At 41.1% G+C, this 27,312-nt stretch overlaps 1 protein-coding gene across 1 annotated transcript in view; it reads left to right on the top strand.

Annotated features, from left to right (window-relative positions):
- Positions 1-4,099, top strand: part of MAL2 (mal, T cell differentiation protein 2) — a 29,861-nt gene extending 25,762 nt beyond the window's left edge. The window contains exon 4 of the mRNA XM_068983762.1: positions 2,053-4,099. Within this exon, the coding sequence (XP_068839863.1) occupies positions 2,053-2,124 (72 nt within the window). The 3' untranslated portion in view covers positions 2,125-4,099. The remainder of the gene's footprint in view (positions 1-2,052) is intronic.
- Positions 4,100-27,312: the final 23,213 nt, after the last annotated feature.

Here is a 27,312-nt window from a genome sequence, read left to right as displayed (position 1 = left end):
GTTCTGTGGAAGACAGTTTTTTCACAGACCAGGGGTGCAGGGGAATGGTTCCAGGATGATTCAAGCACATTACATTTATTGTGCACTTTATTTCTATCATTTCTATTATCATCAGTTCCACCTCAGATCATCAGGCGTTAGATCCCAGAGGCTGGCGACCTCTGCCTTAGAGAGAGAACTCCTTTTCGCTAGTAATAGATATCAAAAGTAGTCATTCATCCAGGGACCAGTCAGCACAGAGTGGTGAGTGAAATCCACTGAGCTGATGAGCTGACTCACAACAAGGGGAACCACCTTGCAGATCAGATCAACTGATGCACAAAAATGTAAGTGGACTCCTGGTCAAAACAGAAACTCCCTCCTGGCAGGTGTATACTTGACATAAAATAAAAAATGCACCAGGCTTTTTTTTTTTTTATGAGAATCATTTGAGATAGAACTTATCAGAAAGTCTGTGCAAACATTAGAGTAGTATTATAAATAGAACTAAGGAAGCCACATGCATAAAGTCCCCCAGAATTCAATGGGGATAATGTAAATTTCATCATCTGCCAGTACAAGGAAGACATGGAGGACAACTGTAACTACACGTGAGCAACTCAAAGTGCAATAAGATTTACACTTTGAGATTTATGGTTTAAGAGTATCATTCCTCAAGAAATTTTGAAATATCCTGAAATTGTATAAATCATGTATGAAACATGATAGAGTTTTCCAAATTTGACAAACCTGCACAGTTTGCATGTTACTACAAATACGTATAAAACTGAAAGAAACTTTTTTTGCTGTCGAAACAAAAAACAAATTTTAATCAATCATCAAAGAAGAAACAGTGGATTTTACCCAAGATTACAAAATCTCTCTCATCCTATTGTCTTCTGAAATAGTCTTGTGAAAGGATAGCAAAGAAAGTGGGTCCTTAGAAGTAAGATGTTATCAGGCAGATAGTAAAACAACATTGTCGTTGTTTTAGATTTGGAATATTTCTGACATTTGTCAGCTTTTCAGAATTCGTGGTGATTGTGATTTCTTTTCATGTTCTAATTAAATATTCACATTTGTACTTTAAAATAAAGTGGTCATTCTCTTGCAACAGAAAAGAAATGCCTAGATCAGAGATGCAAGATATATATGTAAATGTATACCTGATTCACTTTGCCATGCGCTAGAAACTAACACATCGTTGGAAAGCAACTGTACACTAGTAAAGTTTTCTTAAAAAAGAGAGATGTATCTGAGAGACAACCAGCAGAAGAAGGGCGGGGAAAGTAGCAGCATGGTAATTACGCTGTAAAAATGTTTCGTAGGTGGATCTGATATGCCTTCTCAGAGCTCTGGTTTCCTGCTAGAAGGATTCCTGTGCTACATCATAATGTTTTAACATATTTAATGGTTTGGGGAGTTCTCTATGGATTATAAACCCCAGAAGGGGGAGGACAATACCTGTTACTTGTTTATAGGTACCAAATGTACCGAGGCACACATAGTTGATGCTAAAAACATCCTTTTTGAATACGATGGACAGTAATTCAGAGCTCATGCACACTTGAGAACTATCTCCTGAGAACTATCTCCCACGCCAACCTGATGATTCATTCCTGTGGGTTTTCTCTGTTTAGCTCTACAGTCACTTCCATTGTCACAGAAATAATCTGCTCCATCCTTGGGCCCCGAGAGCTGCACTCTGTGTGGCTGTGAGAGCACTGTGCAGGTTGATATCTCATCAAGTTCTGAATATGCACCATGTTAGGGGTCTCACCAGTGCCTAACAAGTGAGTCCAGTGTGTGAACAAAGGCTCAACCTAAGCTGTCCACAAATGATGTCCTATTATTAGGGGCTAGAATGTTTAAAAGAAGGGGTTAATGGTATGAGGGGATAAAATCGTCCAAAAAAAAAGCTGAATCTAAATCATCTTAGTGATTTAGTTTTCTTACATGTTGAAGTATCTTTAAGTAGGCTGATCAGTTTTCAAACAGTTGTTCCTTTGGACAAATGATTTCTTAAAGTCAGTGTTATAAATCTGATAAGAATTTTTGTTTCTTCTTTCTTAGATTTTTGCCTTTGTGACGACAGCTTGTTATGGTTGCAGTTTGGGTCTGGCTTTACGAAGATGGCGACCGTAACACTCCTTAAAGAATAACTGCTTGTGTTTCATTTGTGTACTTTTTATGTCTTGATCAATTTGGGTACCATTTTGTTCAGATATAACAATGTCCCCAAAGTAATTTGTTTGGTATATAGAGAGAATCTAAGTATAAGTTTGGTTTATTTCATGGATGGAAATTTTATTATGATGTTAAACAGAGAAATGGCCTTTAGTTTTACATTTATCTGTCTCTTTTTTTTTTTTTCTCATTTTAAAGAAAATTTCCTTTTACATCCATAAAATACATAGACATCATTCATGAAAAAGGGGTATTTCTTGTATTTAGTTGCCAAATCACTGAACCTTAATTTTAATAGGTAACTAAAACTATTTAAACACATTTAAAGTAAGATTCCCACTGAACTCTGTGTTTTAGTGTAAAATGGAGATCAGCATTCTTTTTCTCTAAAGGTACTTGGCCTGTGGGCTACAGGCTATCGTTTGCTGACCTCTGGTTTAAAACCTTGGTTATGGATTTTGTGTTTTATTGAACTGATCCTCAAAGGTCTAAAGTGAATTTGACAAGCCACATAATATTTAGTCCCATTCAATAATCACATTGCCTTTGGGTTAATGATCAAACATTTACCCTTGAAGAAGCTATAGCATCTCAAGCTAATTCAAGCAGAGTCTTGAGTACAAGAAAAAGTAATTTATGAAGTGAACCCTAGTGGCTTAATCCAACTAAGTGTTTTCCTAACAACTAAGCAAAATGTTTACCTGGCATTCCTAAAACGAGAGCCCCAGAGACCCCTAAGCCACTCCTGAAATGGGTATATAGTGCCTGATGTTTTACTTTGGGTTTATTTATGCTTCAAATAGCAGCTGTTTGTCCTGTGCATGAATAGATGAGTATTTTTATGTGGATATCTGAGGCTTTACCCAATAGCGCTCTCCAAAGGGTAAACTTTTTACTTCTAATTCTTTCACATGACTCTAAGTTAACTTCAAACAGAACATGAGATGTAACTTAAAGCTGTAGATTCTCATCTAGAGAATAGTCCTATGTTGTTTTGCACTGGTGAGAAATACATAGAATCAGTTTTCAAGCAACAGTGGTCACAAAAGCTATCTCTGGCTGAATAGCACAGAAAAGTATTTTAGCCCACCTCAGAGACCCTGGTCATGGCAAAGTGCCAAAATGGCTTGAGAACAAGTTAGAGTTAGGCCCCAGCTCACACCACCTGTCCAAATGAGATACTTTTCTCTTGCCCCAAGAGGGCTACCTCTGGAAAAAGAGGGCTTTTGATTATTTTATACTTTCAGCCCTTTGTATTTTGGTTGAATCATCCCCTACAAGTGCCATGTATAAGTTGAGCAATTGGATTTCATGGAACATGGAACAATCCTGAATGAGCAGCATAATCAATGCTCAGTGATCAAATGCTGTTTATGTAATAATCCCTTAGGAAGAAGAATCTTATTAGGGTTTGGTTTATGATATAACTGTAAAGATAAAAGGTATATTTAATATGTCGCAAGAGGAAACCAGCCTTATGACTTTATCATAGCATTTCTACAAAAATCCAACTTCCTTGGTTTTTCCAGTTCCATACCACACACTGAAACCTGTATTATAAATGGTCTATTGCAAAGTCATAAATGTGCCATAAGGATATATCATCAATTCCAGCTGGAATTGTTAAAAGTCTGCTAGATTTAGTCGTGAGATTATATTTTTATTCCAAGGTATAACAGGTCCATGCTGCTTGGTGGCATTAAATTAAATGATTTCATGAAACTGCCTTGGTGGCACTTTTATAAATGGATTGCTTCTCGATCATAAAGAACCAAGCCTAGAAGTCATTTACCTGTGAATATTTAGAATTGTAGATTAATCATGATCTAGATTTGGGAGTTGACTGACAAAGCACTGAACAAAAATTATAGCATTTGAGTATTTCTTTGTATACCTTAGCTGTAAAAATGAGAAAGTGTTGGTTGGTCTTAAAATCTGGTAACTCCATGATGAAAATAAATTTATTTTATAAGTGTTATGACTCTAATAAAGTATTCATTTGATAATCTTTGGGGTCATCTATTTTTTTATACAATTCACTTTGAAATTCAGTTAAAGATTTGCTATAAACTTGACAGATTTGGAGTTTCTAGACTCATAATATATCTGAGTTCTGCTTTAAACATTTCTATGTAAAAGACAGTCTTTGCCAGCAAGTCTTTTTTATTTTTATTTTTGGTGAAGATTTAAGAGGTAATTCTTTGGAAGTATTATAAGTGAAGTGAAGTGAAGTTGCTCAGTTGTGTTGAGCTCTTTGAGACCCTGTGGACTGCAGCCTACCAGTCTCCTCCATCCATGGGATTTTCCAAGCAAGAGTACTAGAGTGGGTTGCCATTTCCTTCTCCAGGGGATCTTCCCGACCCAGGGACCGAACCCAGGTCTCCTGCATTGTAGGCAGACACTTTATGTCTGAGCCACTAGGGAAGTATTATAAAGGAAGCTTAAATTATACTTTATTTTATTTTAAAGGCATTTATATAGGCTTAATATATCCCAGGCAGTGTTCTGAACATTTTTTTTTCAAATATTAACTAATTTAATCTTCATTGTAACAACTCTATGGAGTAGATATTATTGTCACATTTCAAAGACAAGGGAGCCAAAACACAGACTGTAAGAAACACCGAGGGTCATGTAACCTATCAAGTGGGAAAGCTGGCATTGTAAACCTCAGTCTGGCTGCAAAGTCCAGGTTCGTCATCATTGTTGATCCTTTAGTCCTCCCATATTTTACAAATTTTGTATAACCAAAAATGTGACTCTTTCCCCTCAGATTCATATGGTCATATGTTCTAATACCCAGTATATCAAAATGTCAGAGAAGGCAATGGCACCCCACTCCAGTACTCTTGCCTGGAAAATCCCATGGATGGAAGAGCCGGGTGGGCTGCAGTCTCTGGGGTCGCTGCAAGTCGGACACTACTGAGCAGCTTTGCTTTCACTTTCCACTTTCATGCATGGGAGAAGGAAATGGCAACCCACTCCAGTGTTCTTACCTGGAGAATCCCAGGGACAAGGGAGCCTGATGGGCTGCCGTCTATGGGGTCGCACAGAGTGGGAGACGACTGAAACAACTTAGCAGCAGCAGCCACAGCCTTTCAAAGATTTTAGAAGAATGCATAACACACAAAACTGCTTATGATAGATGTTACCTTCTAGAACTTTTGTTTTGTTTTGTCACAACCAAGGGCTCACGAGTTTAGCTGTAAGAACTTAGACCACATTTGCATAATGGGGAAAAAGTGAAGCAACTGTGGTCTGCAAAGTTATCCAGACTGCCTGAATATTGCCCTGGTCCATTCTTTCTGGTTCTGGACTAGGGGCTTCAGTCACTCCATTGCCTTACATCAATTTAGCCCTCATTCATCAAGTCCTAAATTGACCTGGCTTTTTGATCACCCCTGGAACTGACATTAGAAAGTTTTTCTAGTCTGAGATGCACCATTCAACCTTTACACATGAAGTATTAATATATACCTCTGCATATGCCAGAATCTGAAATTCTAAGTCATCATCATGGAAGGTTCTGTCCTCAACATCATGCTTCAAGTTTGTCACCAAGTGATCCAGCTTTTCAGGTGGTATTCATGGGAGAAGGGTCCAGGGTTTTGGAGACAGGTGATTATCTTTAGAATATATGTATACAGGATTTTGAAAGTTCAGCTTTTTCGAGTGAGCATGTATTGGGCTGTACCCTGAGAAACAGGTAAATAAAAGTTCCTCTCTTTGGAGCCTTCTTTTGTCGAGTCTTCCATGGCTCGCTTTGGCACCCTCTTTGGGTCTCAAGTCAGTTGTTACCTTTGCAGGCCCCCCCTGAGAGCTGCATTTAAGCTTGAATCTCACACCAGCACTCCTGTTCTTTCCTGCATTTTCTCCATGGCGCTTATGATATAGATTTTCAATATATAGCACATATTTTGTTTATTTTGTTTGTCCTCTTCTCCACTGGAGTGTAAGGCTTATGGAGAGGAATATTTTTGTTTAGAGCTTTATCTCCGGTGCCTAGAATAGAGCATAGCAAAGAGCAGGTACTTGGTAATTATATACTGAGTTAGAGAATGAATATTAATGACAATAACTTACTCTTGTATTCTATCAATAAGTTCCATAAAAATTGATCTTACCAGCACTTGAAAATTTCTGGTATGCTTTTCACCTAGTTCTGGATGTATTTCAGGTGAAGCCTAACTTTATAGGTTGTCTACTAATTAAATTCTGTGTATATTACCAAAACGTTGTATAATTAGTCTTCTATAGCAGAGAAACTGTAATAATAAAAATTTAACATTTCATATAAACTCATTAGATTTTTATTCAACCATTTTAATTACTAAAGCTATAACTGTACACTCAACTGACTTAGATAATCCTGAAAGCATCATGAGAACTAAGAATTAATTGTTAAAAAGACTGTCATTTTTCTATAAATGATTGGAGTGGAGGGCTCTGGCTAGTAGTTTTGGCCAGAAATTATGAGAGTTACTGTTGTAAACCTAACAAGAGGTGGAGGTATCTATAGTGTGGCATTTTGATATTTCATGTCTCCCAACTCCAAGCTTTATCCTTGGGTGTGTATTTATGAGAGGTATTCTAGATGAAGGATGTTGTTGAATTCCCTGTATTCAGTTTAATGTGCCATCCTAAGTAGGCGTGATATCCTGAGTCAAGGTACAGTTTAGCTGACACAATGGTGTTCTGATGAATCAGTATCCTGGGCCGCGTTGCCTTTTTATGAAATTCTACTTGCTATTGATTTTTAAGTATGCCATCTTGCTGAATACACTGCAGTTTTTGTATGGAAATTTTTTAAAGCGGAGTAAACTTATTTATTTACATACATAAGTATATAAAGTATTTAACAGCAATTGAATAAAGATTTGATACTTTAAGGCTGTTTAACAGTTGTCTCAGTTTTTGAACATACATACCCTATTTAGCATATAAAATGTATGAACTAGTGTCAACCTATTTTAAGTATTAATAAAGCATTTTAATTTTTTTTTTGGCTGCCTTGTGACTTCTGAGGTCTTAGTTCCCTGACCAGAGATCAAACACTGGCCCTCAGCAGTGAAAACACAGAGTCCTAATCCTGGACCCCCAGGAAATTCCCAAAGCATTTTAATTTTAAATTTTAAAAAATAGTTAAAATATTATCTTTTGTTTGACAGAAGTGTTAAATTAATGTCTTATTTAGACACACATTTTGGTAAGAGAAGATGTCTATTTTAGGGTCTGGAGGCCATTGACTTTAACAATACCCTGGCTTTGGATTCCTGGTGAGATGATAGCTCCTCCATTTCTTTTGAGTGAAAAAGTTGTCCAAATCTCAGAAATCAACTCTTGGCCAAACAAACTTTTAAGAACAAATAAAGTCTCAGCACATGGATGTATTAGGCTTCTTTCCAATGTAAGATGAGTAAGAGTTGCCTCAGTTTTTTGTTTTTGATTTTTCTGATATATAGTTATACTTTCAACATGGATTATGCATGCGTCTTAAGTTGCTTTAGTTGTGTCGGACTCTGTGACCCCATGGACTGTAGCCTGCCAGGCTCCTCTGTCCAGGAGATTCTCCAGGCAAGAATACTGGAGTGGATAGCCATTCCCTTCTCCAGGGGATCTTCCCAACCCAGGGATCAAACCCACATCTCTCATGTTTCCTGTATTGCAGGCAGAAGTTGAGCCAGGGAAGCCCTCAGTGTGAATTAAGAAAATATAATTCGCATATAAAATGCATGGTTTCATGGATATTATTCAGCATGAAACTAAATAAACATTTAAATAGGAAATAATATTCCATTAAGAGCTGTATGATTTGAGGTGAGTCCATTTATCCAAGCCTATATCCTCATCTGTCAGTGGTGAGCATAGTTACAAGCCTGTGGCAGTAGGTCCCTGGGAAACAAGAACCCAAGATAGAGTTAAAAGTTCAAGCAATTTATTGGAAGTAATGCCTATGAAGGGTCAAGAGGAAAGGGGGAAAAAAATAGGAAGAGTTCCAGGCTGTGTTCTAGCTCTGAGAAAGATTCAACCAACTCAGCAGGGAGCTCCAGCACCGTAGAGGTATCCCACACTAGCTAGAAGAGATGAGCCTTTGTGCCTACACCATGCTCAATCACTGGCTGTGGGTTGTGCAGAAAGACTGTGACCTCAGCTCACTGGTTGAAAAGCTAGAAGTTTGAAGGCACCTGCACCCGGAGGTTGTCAGGCACCTGCACTCCTGGAGGGCGGGTCTTTGTTGGAATTGTGCACAGCGCTGTTGGTTACTGCCACTTGTTGCTCTGTATGTCATATAAGCCCACTTCTCCATGTGTGTCATGGGAGCCAGTCCCCCAGGGCTCCTGTGGGCCTCTGGTTCTAAGAGAAGAATTAGAACAGGGATGATACACCAAACTGCTAGCCTCATTACTGTAGGTGAAGCCATAACTGACACTCGTAATCTCTCTGTGATTATCTACCCTGAATTCTGCACCTTCCTTTCCAGGCCTTTCACATCTCCAGTGTTGTGACCCAAACCCTCATCTCTGAGGGGTCTGCACTGTCCCCTGGAGTTAAGGAATTTTCTTATTCGCTCTTATGTTCTTCTTTTCTTGATCAAGCATCCTTAAGATCCAATTCCATTTGTATTCCCCTGCTCCTGTGAATAAAATGCTAGTTAATTTTTGCAACTGTCATGGAGTATAATCTGTTTTTTTTTTTTTTCTTATCAGACCCAACATGAATTCAGCAGGGCTATTCTGAGGGAGGCGTTCAGTAGAAAGGTGGGGACATGTCCCGGGGAAGAGTTTCTTTCCCCTCTCTTTTCTTTCTGCAGGGGAAAGTACTAACTTTAATAAGGAGGCCAATGAAGGATGAACTACCTCTGAAGCTCCAAGTGTTTCAGGGAATTCTAGACAGCCACAGTCTTCGGAAGTATCTGGGCTTCCCAGGGGGCAGAGTGGTAAAGAATCCTCCTGTCAATGCAGGCGAAGCTGGAGACTGGGTTTGATCCCTGGGTCAGGAAGATCCCCTGGAGTAGGAAATGGCAACCCACTCCAGTATTCTTGCCTGGGGAATCCCCATGGACAGAGGAGACTCGCGGGTTACAGTCCATGGGTTCACAAAGAGTTGGACATGACCGTGCATGCACACATATTCAAGCATCCCCATCCCATGTTTCAGGGGCCCAGGCTTTCCTCCTCAGGATGCTGAATTTAGCATTACAGATTTGCCTTAGTACAGAATCCTTTGCGATTCAGTAAACCTGTCAGATCTTGAGTGTGCTCTTGAGCTGTGTTATTCTCACTGTTTATAATGTCATATGTTATTTCCTCTGTGTTTTCAAAGGCCTGAGTTATCACATCACCCGGAGTATTCCTCTCCATGGAGACATTCTCCTATGTTAGGGAGATTATATTTACCTAATAAGGAATCTATGGTTTTTATTTTATCGGCACCACTTACTATTTTATAAAATTTAATATGTGCTTGCCACTAATCCAAAAGCACTATTTCACTCTAAAGTATCACTGCCAAATTTGTTTAGATTCCAATAACTAACCATAGCATGTTTTTTGTCCAAATATTTGAATAGATCTGGTTTCCAAAAAGAAAAGAAATCCATATGACTCACTAAAACAGAATAGAGGAAAGATGTAAAGAGAAAGTGAAAGTTGCTCAGTCATGCTCTTTGGGAATTCTCCAGGCCAAAATACTGGAGTGGGTAGCCTATCCCTTCTACGGGGGATCTTCCCAACCCAGGGATCAAATCCAGGCCTCCCACATTGCAGGCAGATTCTTTACCAGCTGAGCCACCAGGGAAGCTCAAGAATACTGGAGTGGGTAGCCTATCCCTTCTCCAGAGGATCTTCCCAACCCAGGAATCGAACCGGGGTCTCCTGCATTGCAGGAGGATTCTTCACCAACTGCGCTATCAGGGAAGCCCAGAAAGATGTAAGGGCTTCCCTAAATTAGCATCAATCTCCTTCAGCCAATTCTATGTCACCGAAACCATTCAGTTTTAAAACTACTAATAGTATTCATTCTTTTTGTTTTGATAGTGAGCACTCCTGTCTTGATAAACTATGAAAGTCCTCCTCCTGCCTCTTTCTTATCTCTCTTCTTTCTCCTCCTCCACTTTTGAATCTATTGGCCATTTCAGGTAAGTCTGACAAGGTTTTTAAATTGTTTAAATATTTTATGGTGGTTAATTCAGGGGAATGCAAATACATTGTTAGTGTGTTGAGTATATTCGCCAGTTTTTTTAAAAGCTAATCTACTGACACTGGATTTCTTTTTCTGTCATTTGAATAAATGGGAAAAGTAGCAGACTGACTTAAGAGACTTTATTATCCACTTATTCAACAAACATTTATTGAATTCCTTTAAATGTCAGCTATGATTCTAGATGCTAGAGAGACAAGGAAGAAAGCAATGCTATTATCCTCATAGGGTTTACACTGTAATGTGAGGAGAGAGGCGGTAAACAGGTGCAGAGCACATGTATGAAAGGTTAGATATCCGTCAGTGCTGATGAGATAAATGAAACAAGGTAAAGGGTATAGGACAATCACTGGACGTAGAATTATTTTAAATAAATTGGGTAGGGGAGCTTAGAGGCAAGGAGCAGGATCCTGAAATTCGAGGATGGAGGCAAGCAGGTGACTAAGAGAAAAGCCTTTAGGGACTTGGACAATCTCTCCAGAGGACTGAGTTCCGAGCATGCCTGGTGTGATCCAGGATCAAGCTAGTGGCTAGCAGAGCCAGAGGGAAGTGGACAGGAGGAGTGGTGACACGAAGCAGGAAGCAGTGCCGGCAGATGCAGCTCATATAAGGTCTTGTATTTACATGAAAGGGCTCTACCTTTTTCTGTGTTTGTTGGGAAGCCATTGAAGGGTCGTGAGCAGAAGGTGGTATGATTTGACTTAGGTTTTAGCAAGATAATGGTGGTTGCTGGGCTGAGAACAGGCTGTAGAGGAACAAAGGTAGAAGCATGCATACATTAAGAGGCTGTTGGAATAACCAGGTGAGAGATGCTGGTGGTCAGATCAGAGGGGCAGCAGTGGAGGTGGTGATAAGTGGTTGGACTCTAGGCAAGCTGTGAAGGTAAAGCCGGCAGAGTGTGTGGATGGACTGGGTTTGGAGTGTGAGCAAGAGGAAAAAAACTGAGATCAAGGATGGAGTTGCCATTTACTGCTTTACAAGAAGCAGTGGGAGGAAGCTGGATTATAAAGAAAGCTGAGCGCCGACGAATTGATGCTTTTGAACTGTAGTGTTGGAGAAGACTCTTGAGAGTCCCTTGGACTGCAAGAAGATCCAACCAGTCCATCCTAAAGAAAATCAGTCCTGAATATTTATTGAAAGGACTGATGTCAAAGCTGAAACTCCAATACTTTGGCCACCTGATGCGAAGAACTGACTCATTTGAAAAAACCCTGATGCCAGGAAAGATTGAAGGTGGGAGGAGAAGGGGATGACAGAGGATGAGATGGTTGCATGGCATCACTGACGTGATGGACATGAGTTTGAGTAGGCTTTGGGAGTTGTCAATGGACAGGGAAGCCTGGTGTACTGCAGTCTATGGGGTCGCAAAGAGTTGGACATGACTGAGAAGCTGAACTGAACTGAACTCATGGGAGGAAGTGGTTTAGAAAAGATTCAAAAGTTAGGCTTTAGATATTGTATTAGTTTTTTAAGGCTGCTGTATTAGAGCACCACAGAGTGGTAACTTAAAACAGCAGAAACATATTTGCTCACATTCTGGAGGCTGGAAGCTTGATATCAAGGTGTTGGCAGGACCCTGCTCTCTCTGAGACTCTGATAGAGTTCTTTCTTGCCTCTCCCTAGTTTCTGGCAGTGACTGACAATCCTTGAGGTTCCCTGCCTTACAACTGCATCACTCCAGTCTCTGCGTCTGTCATCTCATGGCATTCTCTCTGAGTTTGTATCTTAAAAAGACACGATCACATTGGATTAGGACCCACTTTAATGACCTTGCTTCAGTGATTGCATCTGCAACGAGTCTATTTGCAAATAAGGTCACATTCAAGGTACTGGAGGTTAGAACTTGAATATAATTTTTTTCGGCAAGGGGACACAATGAACGCATACAGACATGTGAAGTTCGTTTTGTTTGTTTAAATTTTAATTAATTAATTAGTTCGACTGCACCAGGTCTTAGTTGCAGCACTTGGGATCTTTCATTGCAGTATACAAACTCTTAGTTGCGGCATGTGGGATCTACCTCCCCAACCAGGAATCGAACCTGGGTCCCTTGCGTTGGAAGTATGGAATCTTAATCACCACCAAGGAAAGTCCTTCAGATTTGTTTTTGAGTTTAAGATTCCTTAGGTGTCCATGTTGAGAAGCGACTGCATGTACAAATCTAGAGTTCAGATGCAAGCTCCAAGTTAGAAATGGTAAGGACTGTCAACTCTGGCATCCACCTGTTTACTGAATAAACCTGGGAAAACTATACAACAATCATAATTTCAGATTGGAAATTACAGTCTGGGCCTGTAAGGGACTGTTGTAAGAGTCTAATTGGACAATGAGTGTGAAGGCCTCCAAGATGTTTTAAGCACCACCAGGCAAATCAGTCAAAGCCCTTCATGTTGCAGATAGTTCTACATTCAGTCGTCATGTATTTGGACCATGTATTTTCAGAATATAACATGCTTTAGTGTATCACTGGTTGCATTTAAAGCTAAAATGTCAGCTTGCTTCAGGGCAGTTGTTGTACACAAATAATGATAAATCATACATTGGTGGAGATTCTTAAAAGTAAAAGAAAAGAATTCTAGAGTAAAGAAAAGAATTCTAGAGTGGTTGCTGACTTCAGGGCTTTTAAAGTCTTGCCATGTCCTTAAGCAATGTCCTAAGGGTGACCTCACCACTAAGGTAAAATCAGCCACTGAGTGAGAACTTCTCAAGTAGAAATTCTGGATTGTTCCTAAGGAAAGTAAGAGAGTCTTTTCATTTATTCAAAATATGTACTGATAACCTATTTTAGGACAAGAATTATAGAAGAGATGAAACCACGATGATAAATAAGACCCAATAACTGTCCATAAGGAGGGGATCTGTAAATTAATGTACAATTCTCTCTCTCTCTCTCTTTAGCCGCGAAGTCGTGTCCAACTCTTGCGACTCCATGGACTGTAGCCTGCCAGGCTCCTCTGTCCATGGGATTCTCTGGGCAATAACGCTGGAGTGGGTTGCCATTTCCTTCTCCAGGGGATCTTCCCCACCCAGGAATCAAACCCGGGTCTCCTGGATTGCAGGCAGATTCTTTACTGACTGAGCTAATAAAGATAGAAAAAGCTGATTTTAGAGATAAGCCTAGATGGCACCCCATTCCAGTACTCTTGCCTGGAAAATCCCATGGACGGAGGAGCCTGGAAGCCTGCAGTCCATGGGGTCGCTAAGGGTCGACATGACTGAGCCACTTCACTTTCACTTTTCACTTTCATGCATTGGAGAAGGAAATGGCAACCCATTCCAGTGTTCTTGCCCGGAGAACCCCAGGGATGGGGGAGCCTGGTGGGCTGCCATCTATGGGGTTGCACAGAGTCAGACACTACTGAATTGACTTAGCAGCAGTAGCAGCTAGAATGCTATGGAAGCATGAGGGAAGGTTGTAGAGGGGAGAAGTGTGCTTCTTGGTAGAACTGATATATATAAGGGATCTACAGGATGAATTAGAGCCAGATGGGAAGATGCCCTGGAGAAGGAAAAGGCTACCCACTCCAGCATTCTTGCCCGGAGAATTCCATGCACAGAGGAGCCTGACGGGCTACAGTCCGTTGGGTCGCAGAGTTGGGCAGGACTGAATGATTAACACACACGTAAGAAAGTATCAAGACAGTAAGGAGATGGGCATTCCAGGCAGAGGGGCCCGAAACTGAATCTTGCCAGGGGCCAGCATGAGGAATTCCGCCCGTGACTAGGTCATGCGGAAGGAAGCCTGACAAAACACAAGGAGTGATCAGGCTTCAGGGGTTCCCCCTGGAATTTCCTGAGCATCCACCCCGCAAGATCAGAGTCTGCCTACTTTACTGTGTTATGCTTTCCACCTACTCTTCTGTCATTAACAGGGGGCTGTCCCCCCACCACCTTTTTCTGGAAAAAATTAGAGCTTTTAGATAATAAATCTCCTGGGCATAATATGAGTGTTTCAATCCAAAAACCCCTCTGATGGCTTTCTAGCCTGCCTGCAGGACTCCTACAGCTGCGCATGTGATTGTTTGAGGCCTCCTGACCACAGGAGGCACAGGAAGCTTAAAACATCCTAGTAATGTAGGGGCTTCTGAGGAGTCAAAATCATTAGAATAGGACTGATTAAAGGTTTCATTTGTTGAGCCAATACTTGCTGCCAAATTTTCATATCTTTTATTTGTTGATATAGTTGGTATATAGAAAAAACAAGTAGCAACATTAGATTTTTGAGTTAAGTACCTTCTTTGTTATAACCCACTGCGCCTTTGTTCTACAGAGATGTAACTTTAGTGCTTTAAGGAGATGCAGATTAAAGAAAAACACTTCAGGGGAAACGAGATTAACATTCATTAAGAAAGAGAGCCAAAAAGTGTTAACAAGCCTCTTGGCCAGAAGATAATGTAAATCACCTGAGACCTTTTGTATACAAAAAGATATACAGAAAGGGTCAGGACTGCTGTCCCTTCGTGACTCTGTATCTTCCATTATGTAAAATTTAGGGTAAATAAACACCTTTTGAACAATAAAGTTGGAGGGGCCTTTGCACAAGCGGGGCCTCCCCCGTGTGGATTCTTTCTCTTGTTCCCTCCCTCTCCTTTTCAGGCTGATCCCTTGGAATGTGGAGGCTCGCCAAGTCTACTTACTTACTTGCCCGGGCTTCTGAGACCCCCGCGAGAGGGAGCCCAAGGCAGGGCACCCTCCGCTATTCAAGCAGGCGCCTGTGGCCCAACGTAGACGGTGCAAGTTCCTTGCCTGGAACTTTATTGGTTTTCCACATAAACTAAATTAATCAGCCTCTTTTCTTCACTTAATTTTCCTACTACACTATTTCTTCCTAATCTAATCTGATATTAATAAATAAATAAGTTTTTTCCCTCGCCAACGCCATCCCTGCTTCAAATTCCCTGGATCCACTGGGGCTGGACCCCAGCAGAATCTAGCCTCTGTACCCCAACACTGAGCTAAATCTCAGATACAGAGTTTCGCGTGAAGTAGAAAGGAATAGCTTTATTGTTTTGCCAGGCAAAGAGGGTCACAGTGGGCTAATGCCCTCAAAAACTGTGTGTCCCTGGAGAAGGTAGTGAGAAATGATATAGTAATGGTTCAAAGAGGGCATGATCAGCTCAGGGACAGTCTCCTCACTGGTTGGTAGTGAGGTAAGTGGGAGTCAGTATCATCAACCTCCTAGTAGCCTGGGAGCTAGGATCTACCCGCTAGTAGGCAGCACACCCTTAGCTTCTCCTACCTGGTGGAAAGGAAAAGGAAAGTGAGGTTGCTCAGTCATGTCTGACTCTTTGCAACCCCATGGACTGTAGCCTACCAGGCTTCCCGTCCATGGGATTTTCCAGGCAAGAGTACCGGAGTGGGTTGTCATTACCTGGTGGAGGATTCAGTATCTGCAAAACAGCTCAAAGATATTGTTCTGTATATTGCTTGAGGGGGAACCAGGACCCTGCCCCAAGGCTGCACTATTGTTCCTTTACTGTCCCTACCTTGTCTCTGCATCCCCTCCCTTCCCTAATTAACAGCTGTTTGAACCTGCCCATTGGAACTCCGGGAAGGTCATGAAGGCTGAATGAAGCCTATTTCCTGTCATCAAGAAATGGGGGACACAGAAAGGCTTTTGTGCCCAGGAGCCCCACAGGGTATTGCTTAGTATCAGACTCACTTGTGTAAAGGCTCAGAAAAAGAGATGGTGTGTTTAGGAAGCCAAGTGGTTCTGTGTAGAGTCAGCTTGGAATGTGTAATAGTGACAGCTTGGAATGTGTCATGGTGACAGATTCAGGGATGATGCTGGAGTTGTTAGTATTCATTGTTCAGTCCCTAAATCATGTCTGACTCTCTGTGATGCATGGAAGGCAGCATGCCTGGCTTCCCTGTCCATCACCATCCCCTAGAGCTTGCTCAAACTCATGTCCATTGAATCGGTGATGCCATTCAACCATTTCATCCTTTTCCGTCCCCTTCTCTTCCTGCCTTCAACCTTTCCCAGCATCAAGGTCTTTTCTAATTAGGTGGTGGAGCATCAGGTGGCCGAAGTACTGGAGCTTCAGTTTCAGCATTCATCCTTCCAATGAATATTCAGGGTTGCTTTCCTTTAGGACTGACTACTTTGATCTCCTTGCTGTCCAAGGGACTCTCAAGAGTCTTCTCCAGCACCACATTTCGAAAGCATCAATTATTCAGAGCTCAGCCTTCTTGATCGTCCAACTCTCAAATCCGTACATGACTACTGAAACCAAAGCTCTGACTGAATGGACCTTTGTCAGTAAAGTGATGTCTCTGCTTTCTAATGTGCTATCTAGATTTAGTCTCCCATTATTGAGGTTCTTCTGTGTCACGCTAAGGAGTTTGGGCTTTGTCCCAAGAGGCTTACGTCCACTTGAAAAATTGCACCTGCCCAGCTAACTTGTCACAGTTTCTCTTTCTTCACCCCTAGAATTTTTTTCTGCCTCAAGGAAGCACTGAAGTTTCCCCAGTTGCCCTGAGTGAGTTTGTCCCAAAGTCTTGGCTGTACCACTTTAGTCTGAGGATTTTAGTGCTTTCTTTCAGGAACATACAGCAGTGCATCCCCTGCAATCAAAGACATGGGTCCTATTTTTAAAATCCACCTCCTTTTCTCTTTCTACCAACTCACTCTCATAACCCTCTGATCAGCTGCCGGCTTCTGGTGGCCTGATATTTTAACACGGCAACCTCACCTAGTCCACAAAGATTTTGTATATTGTTTCTAAAATGAAGAATGACCAGGAATCCCTCTCCCTTTTCAATTTTTGCTAACAGATTCAAGAATCAAGGTGCACATCTGACAGGTGGTATAATCAGGTATGAAGTCTTCTTTAATTTAAACTGCTGGAATGATGTTAAAATGAAAGGGAGGCAAATATGGGTTGACTTCCTGTCCATAGGCAGTGAGCAAAGCCCTTGAGGTATACTTATCATTGCCTAGCCATTATGAATGTGCATTTTTCCTTTTTTTAAATTTTCTGAATGTTAGATATGTTAATCTCAGGGAGTAAATGTCTTTTAATTTCATGGCTGCAGTCACCATCTGCAGTGATTTTGGAGCCCTCCAAAATAAAGTCTGCCACTGTTTCCACTGTTTCCCCATCTATTTCCCATGAAGTGATGGGACTGCATGCCATGATCCTAGTTTTCTGAATGTTGAGCTTTAAGCCAACTTTTCACTCTCATCTTCCACTTTCATCAAGGGGCTCTTTAGTTCTTCTTCTCTTTCTTCCATAAGGGTGGTGTCATGTGCATATCTGAGGTTATTGATATTTCTCCTGGCAATCTTGATTCCAGCTTGTGCTTCATCTAGCCCAGCATTTCTCATGATGTGCTCTGCATATAAGTTAAATAAGCAGGGTGACAATATACAGCCTTGACAGACTCCTTTTCCTATTTGGAACTAGTCTGTTGTTCCATGTCCAGTTCTAACTGTTGGTTCCTGACCTGCATACAGATTTCTCAAGAGCCAGGTTGGGTGGTCTGGTATTCCCATCTCATGAAGAATTTTCCAGTTTGTTGTGATCCACACAGTCAAAGGCTTTGGCATAGTCAATAAAGCAGAAATAGATGGTTTTCTGGAACTCTCTTGCTTTTTCCATGATCCAATGGTTGCTGGAAAGTCTGGTTCCTAAGCCTTTTCTAAAACCACTCCTAACTACAAGCTTACTCCTTGGAAGAAAAGTTATGACCAACTAGACAGCATGTTAAAAAGCAGGGACATTACCTTGCCAACAAAGGTCCCTCTAGTCAAAGCTATGGCTTTTCCCAGTAGTCATGTATGGATGTGAGAGTTGGACTGAAAAGAAAGCTGAGTGCTGAAGAATTGATTCCTTTGAACTGTGGTGTTGGGGAAGACTCTTGAGAGTCCCTTGCCCAGCAAGGAGATCCAACCAGTCCATCCTAAAGGAAATCAGTCCTGAATACTCATTGGAAGGACTGATGTTGAAGCTGAAACTCCAATACTTTGGCCACCTTATGTGAAGAACTGACTCCTTAGAAAAGACCCTGATGCTGGGAAAGATCAGCATCATTGAAGGCGGGAGGAGAAGGGGACAACAGAGAATGAGATGGTTGGATGGCATCACTGATTCAATGGACATGAGTTTGAGTAAACTCCAGGATGGACAGGGAGGCCTGACATGCTCCATAGAGTCGAAATGGGTCAGACCACTAACATTTATTGAACATTTACTAGATGCTAGTCACTGATCCAGGCTTCCCAGGTGGCGCAGTGGTAAAGAATCTGCCTGCCAAAACAGGAGGCACAAAGGACGCAGGTTCAATCCCTGGTCAGGAAGATCCCCTGGAGTAGAAAATGGCAACCTGCTCCAATATTCTTGCCTGGAAAATTCCATAGACAGAGGAGCCTGGCAAGCTATAGTCCATGGGGTCACAAAAGGGTCAGATATGACTTAGCAAATGAGCGCACACAGTCACTGATCCAAGAACATCAGATGTATCACACCCTCCCCAAACCCCTAGACATACCTTTATGATCACCATTTTCCAGATGTCAAAACTAAGGTCGTTGAAACGTGAGGATTTGTTTCATGTCGTGTGACATTTCCAACCTAAGTGATATGGCCCAAGAAGGCAGGAAGTACTGAAACCTAACACATTTCACAATTCTGAACCAAGTGCAAAGAGTTGGGTAAATTTATACTTTTAGCTTTTATCATGGCCGTGTACTTGGTTGGTGAACACTGGAGAAATGCTAGAGTGTTTTACAACAAGACACAGACATTTCCCACAGATTTCTAGCTACCTCTGTTTTTGCACTCCAGCCTACTATCAGTCTTTTCATCTGCCGTCAGGGTTCAACAAAGGGCACCAAGCTATGAAGTGTATGAAAACAAGTGCAACATGGGTTGCATGTCTCCACTACATCCTGTCCTACAGTTTAGTGCACCTGAGGCAAATCTCTCTGGAACTCAGATGAGCTCTGGTCACTCACAGTTGATAGCTGTGGGACAACCCTACTGATCAAATGACCCTAAAGCAAGAATTTTGTTGGGGTGTTTTTTCATGAAATATGTTTAGTCTGGGTTTGTACTCACACTGCAAAGTCACAAGTAAGAATCCTTTTTCTGTCCCGTTGTTTTTCTCTCTTGACCACTTGGTAATTTCCATTTCAATTAAATTCAGATTAATCGAAGAGCATTCAATGCTGAAACCCACATTCACTTTTCTTTTCGCTGTTCTTCCATCCAACCAGGAGAGGGCAGTATGAGCACAGTTTAGAGGCTTGATAGGTAGCTGCTCAAGAGTGGGAAACTTCAGGAAGATTTTCCATTTTAACATGATCTGCTCTTGAGTCCCTTGCCTCAGGGTTATGTGTAAACCCACAGTTTAAGGCCGTATGTAACATTCTGTCCTAAGTAAGTGCTGAGAGTTTGGCTTCTTTTAAGTCGCTAAGCCAAAACTTAATCATTAAAAACACAGATAGCAATAAATGTAATCATAATGCTTGTTTCCACTTGGTGGGGGTGGAGGGGTGAGAGTGTTAGGTGCTCAGTCATGTCCGACTCTTTGTGACTCCATGGATTGTAGCCTGCCAAGCTCCTCTGTCCATGGAATTTCCCAGGCTAGAATACTGGAGTGGGTTGCCATGCCCTCCTCCATGGAATCTTCCCGACCCAGGGATTGAACTGGGGTCTCCTGAATTGTAGGCTGATTCTTTACTGTCTGAGCCACCAGGAGGAGTGAGGGGAGACATGGAAAACATCAGCACTTTCATGTCCTTGAGACATTCATTACTTTACAATTAAAAGTCATTTTTTCGAACACCTTTCAATATCTTTTGCTATTAATCAAAATACAATTTGGGAACATAGTCCCGAGTTTCCCCGTTTGCAAAACTTGGTGGCTCCTTCTACTAAAGATGGGCAATGCTGTCAGCCTTCACTTACAGCCTTATGGTGATTGAATTATTAACAGCAACACACTTAAGGCCATCATGCTTGTCATGTAATAATCAAAGTAAAAAGAAAAGAAATGCTATATCTTGTAGTCACCTCTCTTTCAGTCTCTGCCCTCTGTGATTGAAGTCGCAGTTATTTTCACAACCAGCTTGGTGGGGTGGTGCCATGAAAGAAATACAGAGTTGAGAGCCAGGTAGAACTTGTTTCATATTTTGACTCTACTGGGAGATTGAAGGCTAGTCTGGTAATGGAAAAGATCCTGATGCTAGAAAGACCGAGGGCAGGAGGAGAAAGGGGTTTCAGAGAATGAGAGATGGTTGGATGGTATCACTGACTCAATGGACACAAGTTTGAGCACGCTCCAGGAGATGGTGAAGGACAGGGAAGCCTGGTGTGCTGCAGTCCATGGGGTCGTAGAGAGTTGGACACGACTTGGCGACTGAACAACAACAACAAGAATTGGAGCAGGAGCTGCTGCTGCTGCTGTTTTTGTTGCTGTTATGAACTGACCCATGACATTCCTCCAGGGGATAATGGAGTCTTTGTGTTATTCTGGTAACACAGGTATTAGCCCAAATAAATCATTTTCTTTTTAATCAAACAACTCAGTTTTCAATATTAAGGAGGAAAATTCAAATCTTCTTTTCATTCACTCCCCAATTCATATTTCTCAAATTTCCTATCCTCTATTAAGTCCTTTTCTTCCATATGCCTTCTTTCCCTTCAGGAAAGCCAACAGCAAAAGTCATAAGAAATAATAAGAAGAAACCTTCTCAAAACTTACTTGCAGTTGACTCAGTGTTACTTCCCTCTGAGAAAGGAACCAAATTTGGTCCTAAAGAAACAATGATTTCAGCAAATACCACAGAGTTAATGAAAATCTTTTCTTACATGCTTTGAATATTACACTATGTTTTACAGATACAAATTGCAGACTGAAATCAAACTATCAATTTAAACAAGACATTTTCACAAGTGTAATTTGTTATTCACAACAGTCTTCTAAGAAGACAGATATTATTCACATTCTACTGAGAAATAAACGGATGCTAATGGATTACACCATTAGCTCTAAATAGGTCCCAGTAGACAGATTTTCAGATTTCTAGTCCAGCACTCTTGCTTCAGTACAGCGTTGTTTTTATAGTCTGATTTCAGGCAATTTAAATAAGGGAACATTTATAAACAGCCAACAAGCAGCCGACCCCTATTCTCAGCAAGTAAACCAGTGGCTGGTATGACATCCCTGACAACCTTAATACCACACAGTGTACTCCAGCGATCCCACTCTTGCGCGTATTTCTGGAAAAGACAAAAAGTTTAACTTGAAAAGATACATGCACCCCAATGTTCATTGCAACACTAGTTACAATAACCAAGACATGGAAGTAATCTGTGTCCATCAGCAGATAAATGGATACAGAAGATATATATAATTTATATATGTATGGTATATATATAATAATATACACATATATAGCTTTTAGTCAAAGCTATGGTTTTTCCAGTATTCATGTATGAATGTGAGATTTGGACTATAAAGAAAGCTGAGCACCAAAGAATTGATGCTTTTGAACTGTGGTGTTGGAGAAGACTCTTGAGAGTCCCTTGGACTGCAAGGAGATCCAACCAGTCAGTCCTAAATGAAATCAATCCTTAATATTCATTGGAAGGAGTAATGCTGATGCTGAAGCTCCAGTACTTTGGCCACCTGACATAAAGAACTGACTCATTGGAAAAGACCCTGATGCTGGGAAAGATCAAAGGCAGGAGGAGAAGGGGACAATAGAGGACAAGATGGTTGGATGGCATCACCAACTTGATGGACATGACTTTGAGCAAGCTCCAGGAGCTGGCAATGGATGGGGAAGCCTGGCGTGCTGCAGTCCATGGGGTCACAGAGAGTCAGACATGACTGAACGACTGAACTGATATATATGTATACATATACATAGAGAAGACATGTAATATATATATATATAGAGAGAGAGAGAGATGTGCTGTGCTCAGTCACTCAGTCGTGTCCGACTCTTTGTGACTCCATGTACTGTAGTCCACCAGGCTCTTCTGTCCATGGGGATTCTCCAGGCAAGAATACTGGAGTGGGTTGCCATGTCCTCCTCCAGGGCATCTTCCCAACCCAGGGATCAAATCCAGGTCTCCCACCTTGCAGATTCTTTACTGTCTGAACCACCAGGGAAGATATATTTTATATTTTATAGTTATAAAATATATATCTTATATTATAGGTATATATTTAATTCATATATATATATGAATATTACTCAGTTATGAAAAAGAATGAAATAACATCACTTGCAGCAATGTGGATGGACCTAGAGATTATGATATTAAGTGAACAGTGAAGTAAGTTGGACAAAGATGAATATCATATGATATAACTTATAGGTGGAATCTAAAACAAATGATACAAATGAACTAATTTATAAAACAGACCCACAGACATAAAAAACAAACTTATGGTTACCAAACTGGGAAGGAGGGGTAGGGATAAATTACGAGTCTGGTATTAACAGATAAATATCACTATATATAAAATAGACAAACAGTTCCTACTGTTTAGCAAAAGAACTACATACAATATCTTCTCATAACCTATAATTGAAAAGAAATGAATATATGTATATTAATATGCTGCTGCTAAGTCACTTCAGTTGTGTCTGACTCTGTGTGACCCCACAGACATCAGCCCACCAGGCTCCCCAGTCTCTGGGATTCTCCAGGCAAGAATACTGGAGTGGGTTTCCACTTCCTTCTCCAATGCATGAAAGTGAAAAGTGAAAGTGAAGTTGCTCAGTCATGCCCGACTTCACGACCCCATGGACTGCAGCCTACCAGGCTCTTCCATCCATGGGATTTTCCAGGCAAGAGTGCTGGAGTGGGTTGCCATTGCCTTCTCCGATATTAATATATACATATACATATTAATACGTATAACTGAATTACTTTGGTGTACCTGAAACATTGTAAATCAACCATACTTCAATTAAAAAAAAAAACTTCACAGCATAGTGGATTTATAACACTCCATCCCTGGCAGCTAAAAAAGCAAATTCTTTGATGTTGAAAATGGTAACTGTTTTGAGTGGCTGCTTAACTGTTGGCAGTCACAGTGAAACTTCATAAGACTGAGGACTGTAGTGCCATGCCATCATTTGAATGATGAGAACTGGAACTATGCACCGCTAAGCACTAAGTTAGAACTATTTATCTGGTTTTCAAATGTAGATGACTGGTATGCGTGTGTTGGTTAGAGTGCTCTCTGTGCTCAGGGTGATAATGAGTGAGGGATGTGCTGGCTCAGGACACAGACACTGATAATTAAAAAGGCATTGCTGATGAGAGCCACAAAGGTGTCCTGTGTATTTTTAAAGAGTTGTTTTGATGTGGACTGTTTTTAAAGTATTTAACTTGGTACAATATTGTTTCTGTTTCTGTCTTGGTTTTTTGGCCACAAATCATGGGGGAATCTTAGCTCCCCCACCAGGAACCAAATCCAATACCCCTGGAATCGAAGGCAAAGTCTTAACTACTGGACCACCAGGGGAGTGAAAGTGAAGTTGCTCAGTCGTGTCCAACTCTTTGCCACCCCATGGACTGTACCCTACCAGGCTTCTCTGTCCATCGGATTTTCTAGGCAAGGGTACTGGAGTGGGTTGCCATTTCCTTCTCCAGGAGATCTTCCTGACCCAGAGATTGAACCCGGGTCTCCTGCATTGCAGGCAGATGCTTTACTGTCTGAGCCACCAGGGAAGTCCCTGTCATATATATTTTTAACCATGTGCCACAGTAATATCAAGAGCCAACCATACCATAGGACAGTGTGCTAGGAGCTTTATAATGCATTGTTTCATTCAATCTTAATGACAACCCTAAGAAATAAGAACTGTCATTAAGCCAGGCCAGATAAGACACAGAGACTCAAGGAGGGCCCCTGCACATGAGCCAAAGGCTTTCAGAGGAGATAATGAGAAAGTGAGGTCATAGTGGAGGTCAGGGACAAAAGATAACAGGCCTTGAATACTAAGCTGTAGCTTTGATATTTTATTCTGTAAATTCTGGAGAAACACTGACACACATGAGAATGTTCTAATAGGATTATTCTAGCTGTAAGGTGTAGAGACGGGTTGAAGTAGGAGACACAGGATACTTAGGAAGCTAGTGCTGTAACCCAGACACACAGAGGTGATGGTTAGGGTGTTAAGAGCAAGAAGAAGGAGGGAAGGACTCCTTAGATGATTGGGTATGTGGTGGTCCAGGAAGCGACAGATTGGTACTCTGGGATGGACATGTACACACTGCTGTATTTATTTATTCTTTTTTCCTTTTGAACTTTCTATTTTGTATAGGGATATAGTCCATTAACAATGCTGCAATAGTTTCAAGTGAACAGCAAATAGACTCAGCCATACATATATACATGTTTCCATTCTCCTCCAAACCCCCTTCCTGTCCAAGCTGCCACGTAACATTGAGCAGAGTTCCCCGTGCTATACAGTAGGTCCTTGTTGGTTATCCATTTTAAATATAGCATACAGTGGATAATCAACAAGAGCCTACTGTGTAGCATAGGGAACTCTGCTCAGTATTCTGTAACAAGCTAAATGGGAAAGGAATCTGAAAAAGAAAAGATACATATATATGTATAAACTGAATCACTTTACTATACACCTGAAATTCGTACAATATTGTTAATCAACACTACTCCTATATGAAATAAAATTTTTTAAAAAAGATGTAAAGACTGAGAGAATCAAGGCTTTAGAAGCTGATGTAGAAATAGAATAAAACAAATTGCTATTGATCTAGAAGTTGCTTTTTAAAAATCAACATGTGATAATAAACTGTGTGCTTTTACTCATAAATCTGGTTCTAAGTGTAGACAGCAAACTAAACGTCTTCATAGCTGAAATTCTGCTGGTCCTCGCATACTCCAGATGTTTTATGACTTGCGCACATGAGGGGGTTGAGCTGCTTAGGGCTCAGGTGGCCTCCAAGATTCCAGATTGGTTTTTACTGAAGGATAACCCTGCCTACGCTGAATGATATACTAGTCATTTAAGTCATGAAAAGGCTAAAAAACATTTCCTAGATTTCATGGGCCAATATTTTACATTTTGGAAAAGTGAAAGGACATATTGAATTTTATGTGGGATGTGAGTGTGCGTATGTGTGTGTGTGTGCATATTCATTCACCAATATTCATCCCTTAATATGTGGGATGTGTGAGTTTGTGTGTGTGTGTGTGTGTGTGTGTGTATTCTTTCACCAAAAATTTATTGTGGGATATTATGAGTTTTTCTAGGTAATAGGATATGAATTTCTTGGCCTCTGCTCATAGAAATCTAACAATCCCAAGCAAGAATATAGACATTATAAAGTATGTTGTAATAGGATCATAAACAGAGTGCTCACTATAGGTGTACAGAGGAGGGCCCAGCTGGGCATGATCAGAACAACTTCCTAAAGGAACAGGGGTCTGAACTGAATCTGAATCACAAACGTAAGTTAGCGAGGCATTTGAGGGGATGGGCAGCTTTAGAAAGTGAAGACACCATGGGCAAATGAACAAGGGAAGATGACTTGAGCATGTTGGGAGAACTATAAATAGTTCCTAGGATTGGGGTAGGGCTTCCCTGGTGGCACAATGGTAAAGAATCCACCTGCCAATGCAGGAGATGCAGGAGAGGAGGATTTGACCCCTGGGTCTGGAAGATCCCCTGAAGTAGGACATGGCAACCCACCCCCAGTATTCTTGCCTGGAAATCCCCGTGGACAGAGGAGCCTGGCAGGCTACAGCCCACAGGGCTCCTGAAGAGTCAGACATGACTGAGCACACACACATTCAGTGGAGAATTTGGGGTAATGGTGAGAACACAGCCAATATTCATTTCACAAAGAATATACTGAACACCTACTAGAGACCAACACAGATGAAAAAGACAAGGATGTAAATTCTATGTCCCTGATTAATAAATAAAAGCAATTTCATTTTCAAACTAATATTCCATATTTCATCTCTTTTTATCTTTTCCAAAATAATCTTACTCAGCTCTGGCACTTATAAGTCCACAGTGCTTTATCCATAACTCTGAAATCCAAAAAAAACCCTAAAACAGTGTTGTTGTTTCTCAGACATCTGACCTGATCCAATAGGAGACTATTTTTAGTCTTTATTTACCTCTCAATGTGAACATTAGTAAGTTTTACTGTAGAAATATTGACTTAGTGACTAGAGGCTGCTACACTATATCCCACTTTTGGTAATATATGGTATATGTTCCATATTTGTTTTTCAAAAGCTAAAAAATTGGATTCCAAAACATACATGACTTCAAGGATTTTATATGGGAAGTCATGAACATCTAGAATCATAGCACTTTATTAAAACACCTCCTAAAATATACATTTTTTTTTTCCTTTCCGGATTAGGCACTGCCGATGGGAGCCATATATAATATTTATTTTGAGTGTGAAACTTCCTGGCAGAAACCAAGTTATTGCACCAAACAACAGTCTATTTATCCCTCTCTATGGCAACTATCTCCGCTGCTCCAGTACACTCACTCCCAGAGTACTCAGCAGAGACTGGAGGGTGCTCCTTAGCTTGCAGAGAGATGTCCTGTCCCAGAGTTGACCCCGCTCCCCAGGGCATTCTCTTTGCTTCCTTCGCTCCATGGCCCGGGGTCTGCTGGCTCCTTTTTCTGCCCTGCACCTGGGGCTGCTTCCGTTTGCTTTTCCATGAAATCTTAGGCCAAAAGAATCTTCCCATTCTCGTTTGGCAAGCTTGGGATCATTACCATTTCAGAGCTGGAAGAGAACTCGGAGACAGCATCAAGTTCAACCCCTGCCTTTTAGAAACAAGGATCCTGAGGTGCAGAGAAGTGAAGCAACGGGGTCCCATCAGCCAGGTAAGTTATAGCAAAGCTAGGACGTCGGATACAACTGAGCGACTTCACTTTCACTTTTCACTTTCATGCATTGGAGAAGGAAATGGCAA

This window comes from Capricornis sumatraensis, chromosome 11, assembly GCF_032405125.1.
Source record: "Capricornis sumatraensis isolate serow.1 chromosome 11, serow.2, whole genome shotgun sequence".
In the NCBI taxonomy this organism is placed as follows: Eukaryota; Metazoa; Chordata; class Mammalia; order Artiodactyla; family Bovidae; genus Capricornis; species Capricornis sumatraensis.
The sequence above is the reverse complement of the archived record's forward strand: the minus strand, read 5'-3'. Positions and strand labels throughout refer to the sequence as shown.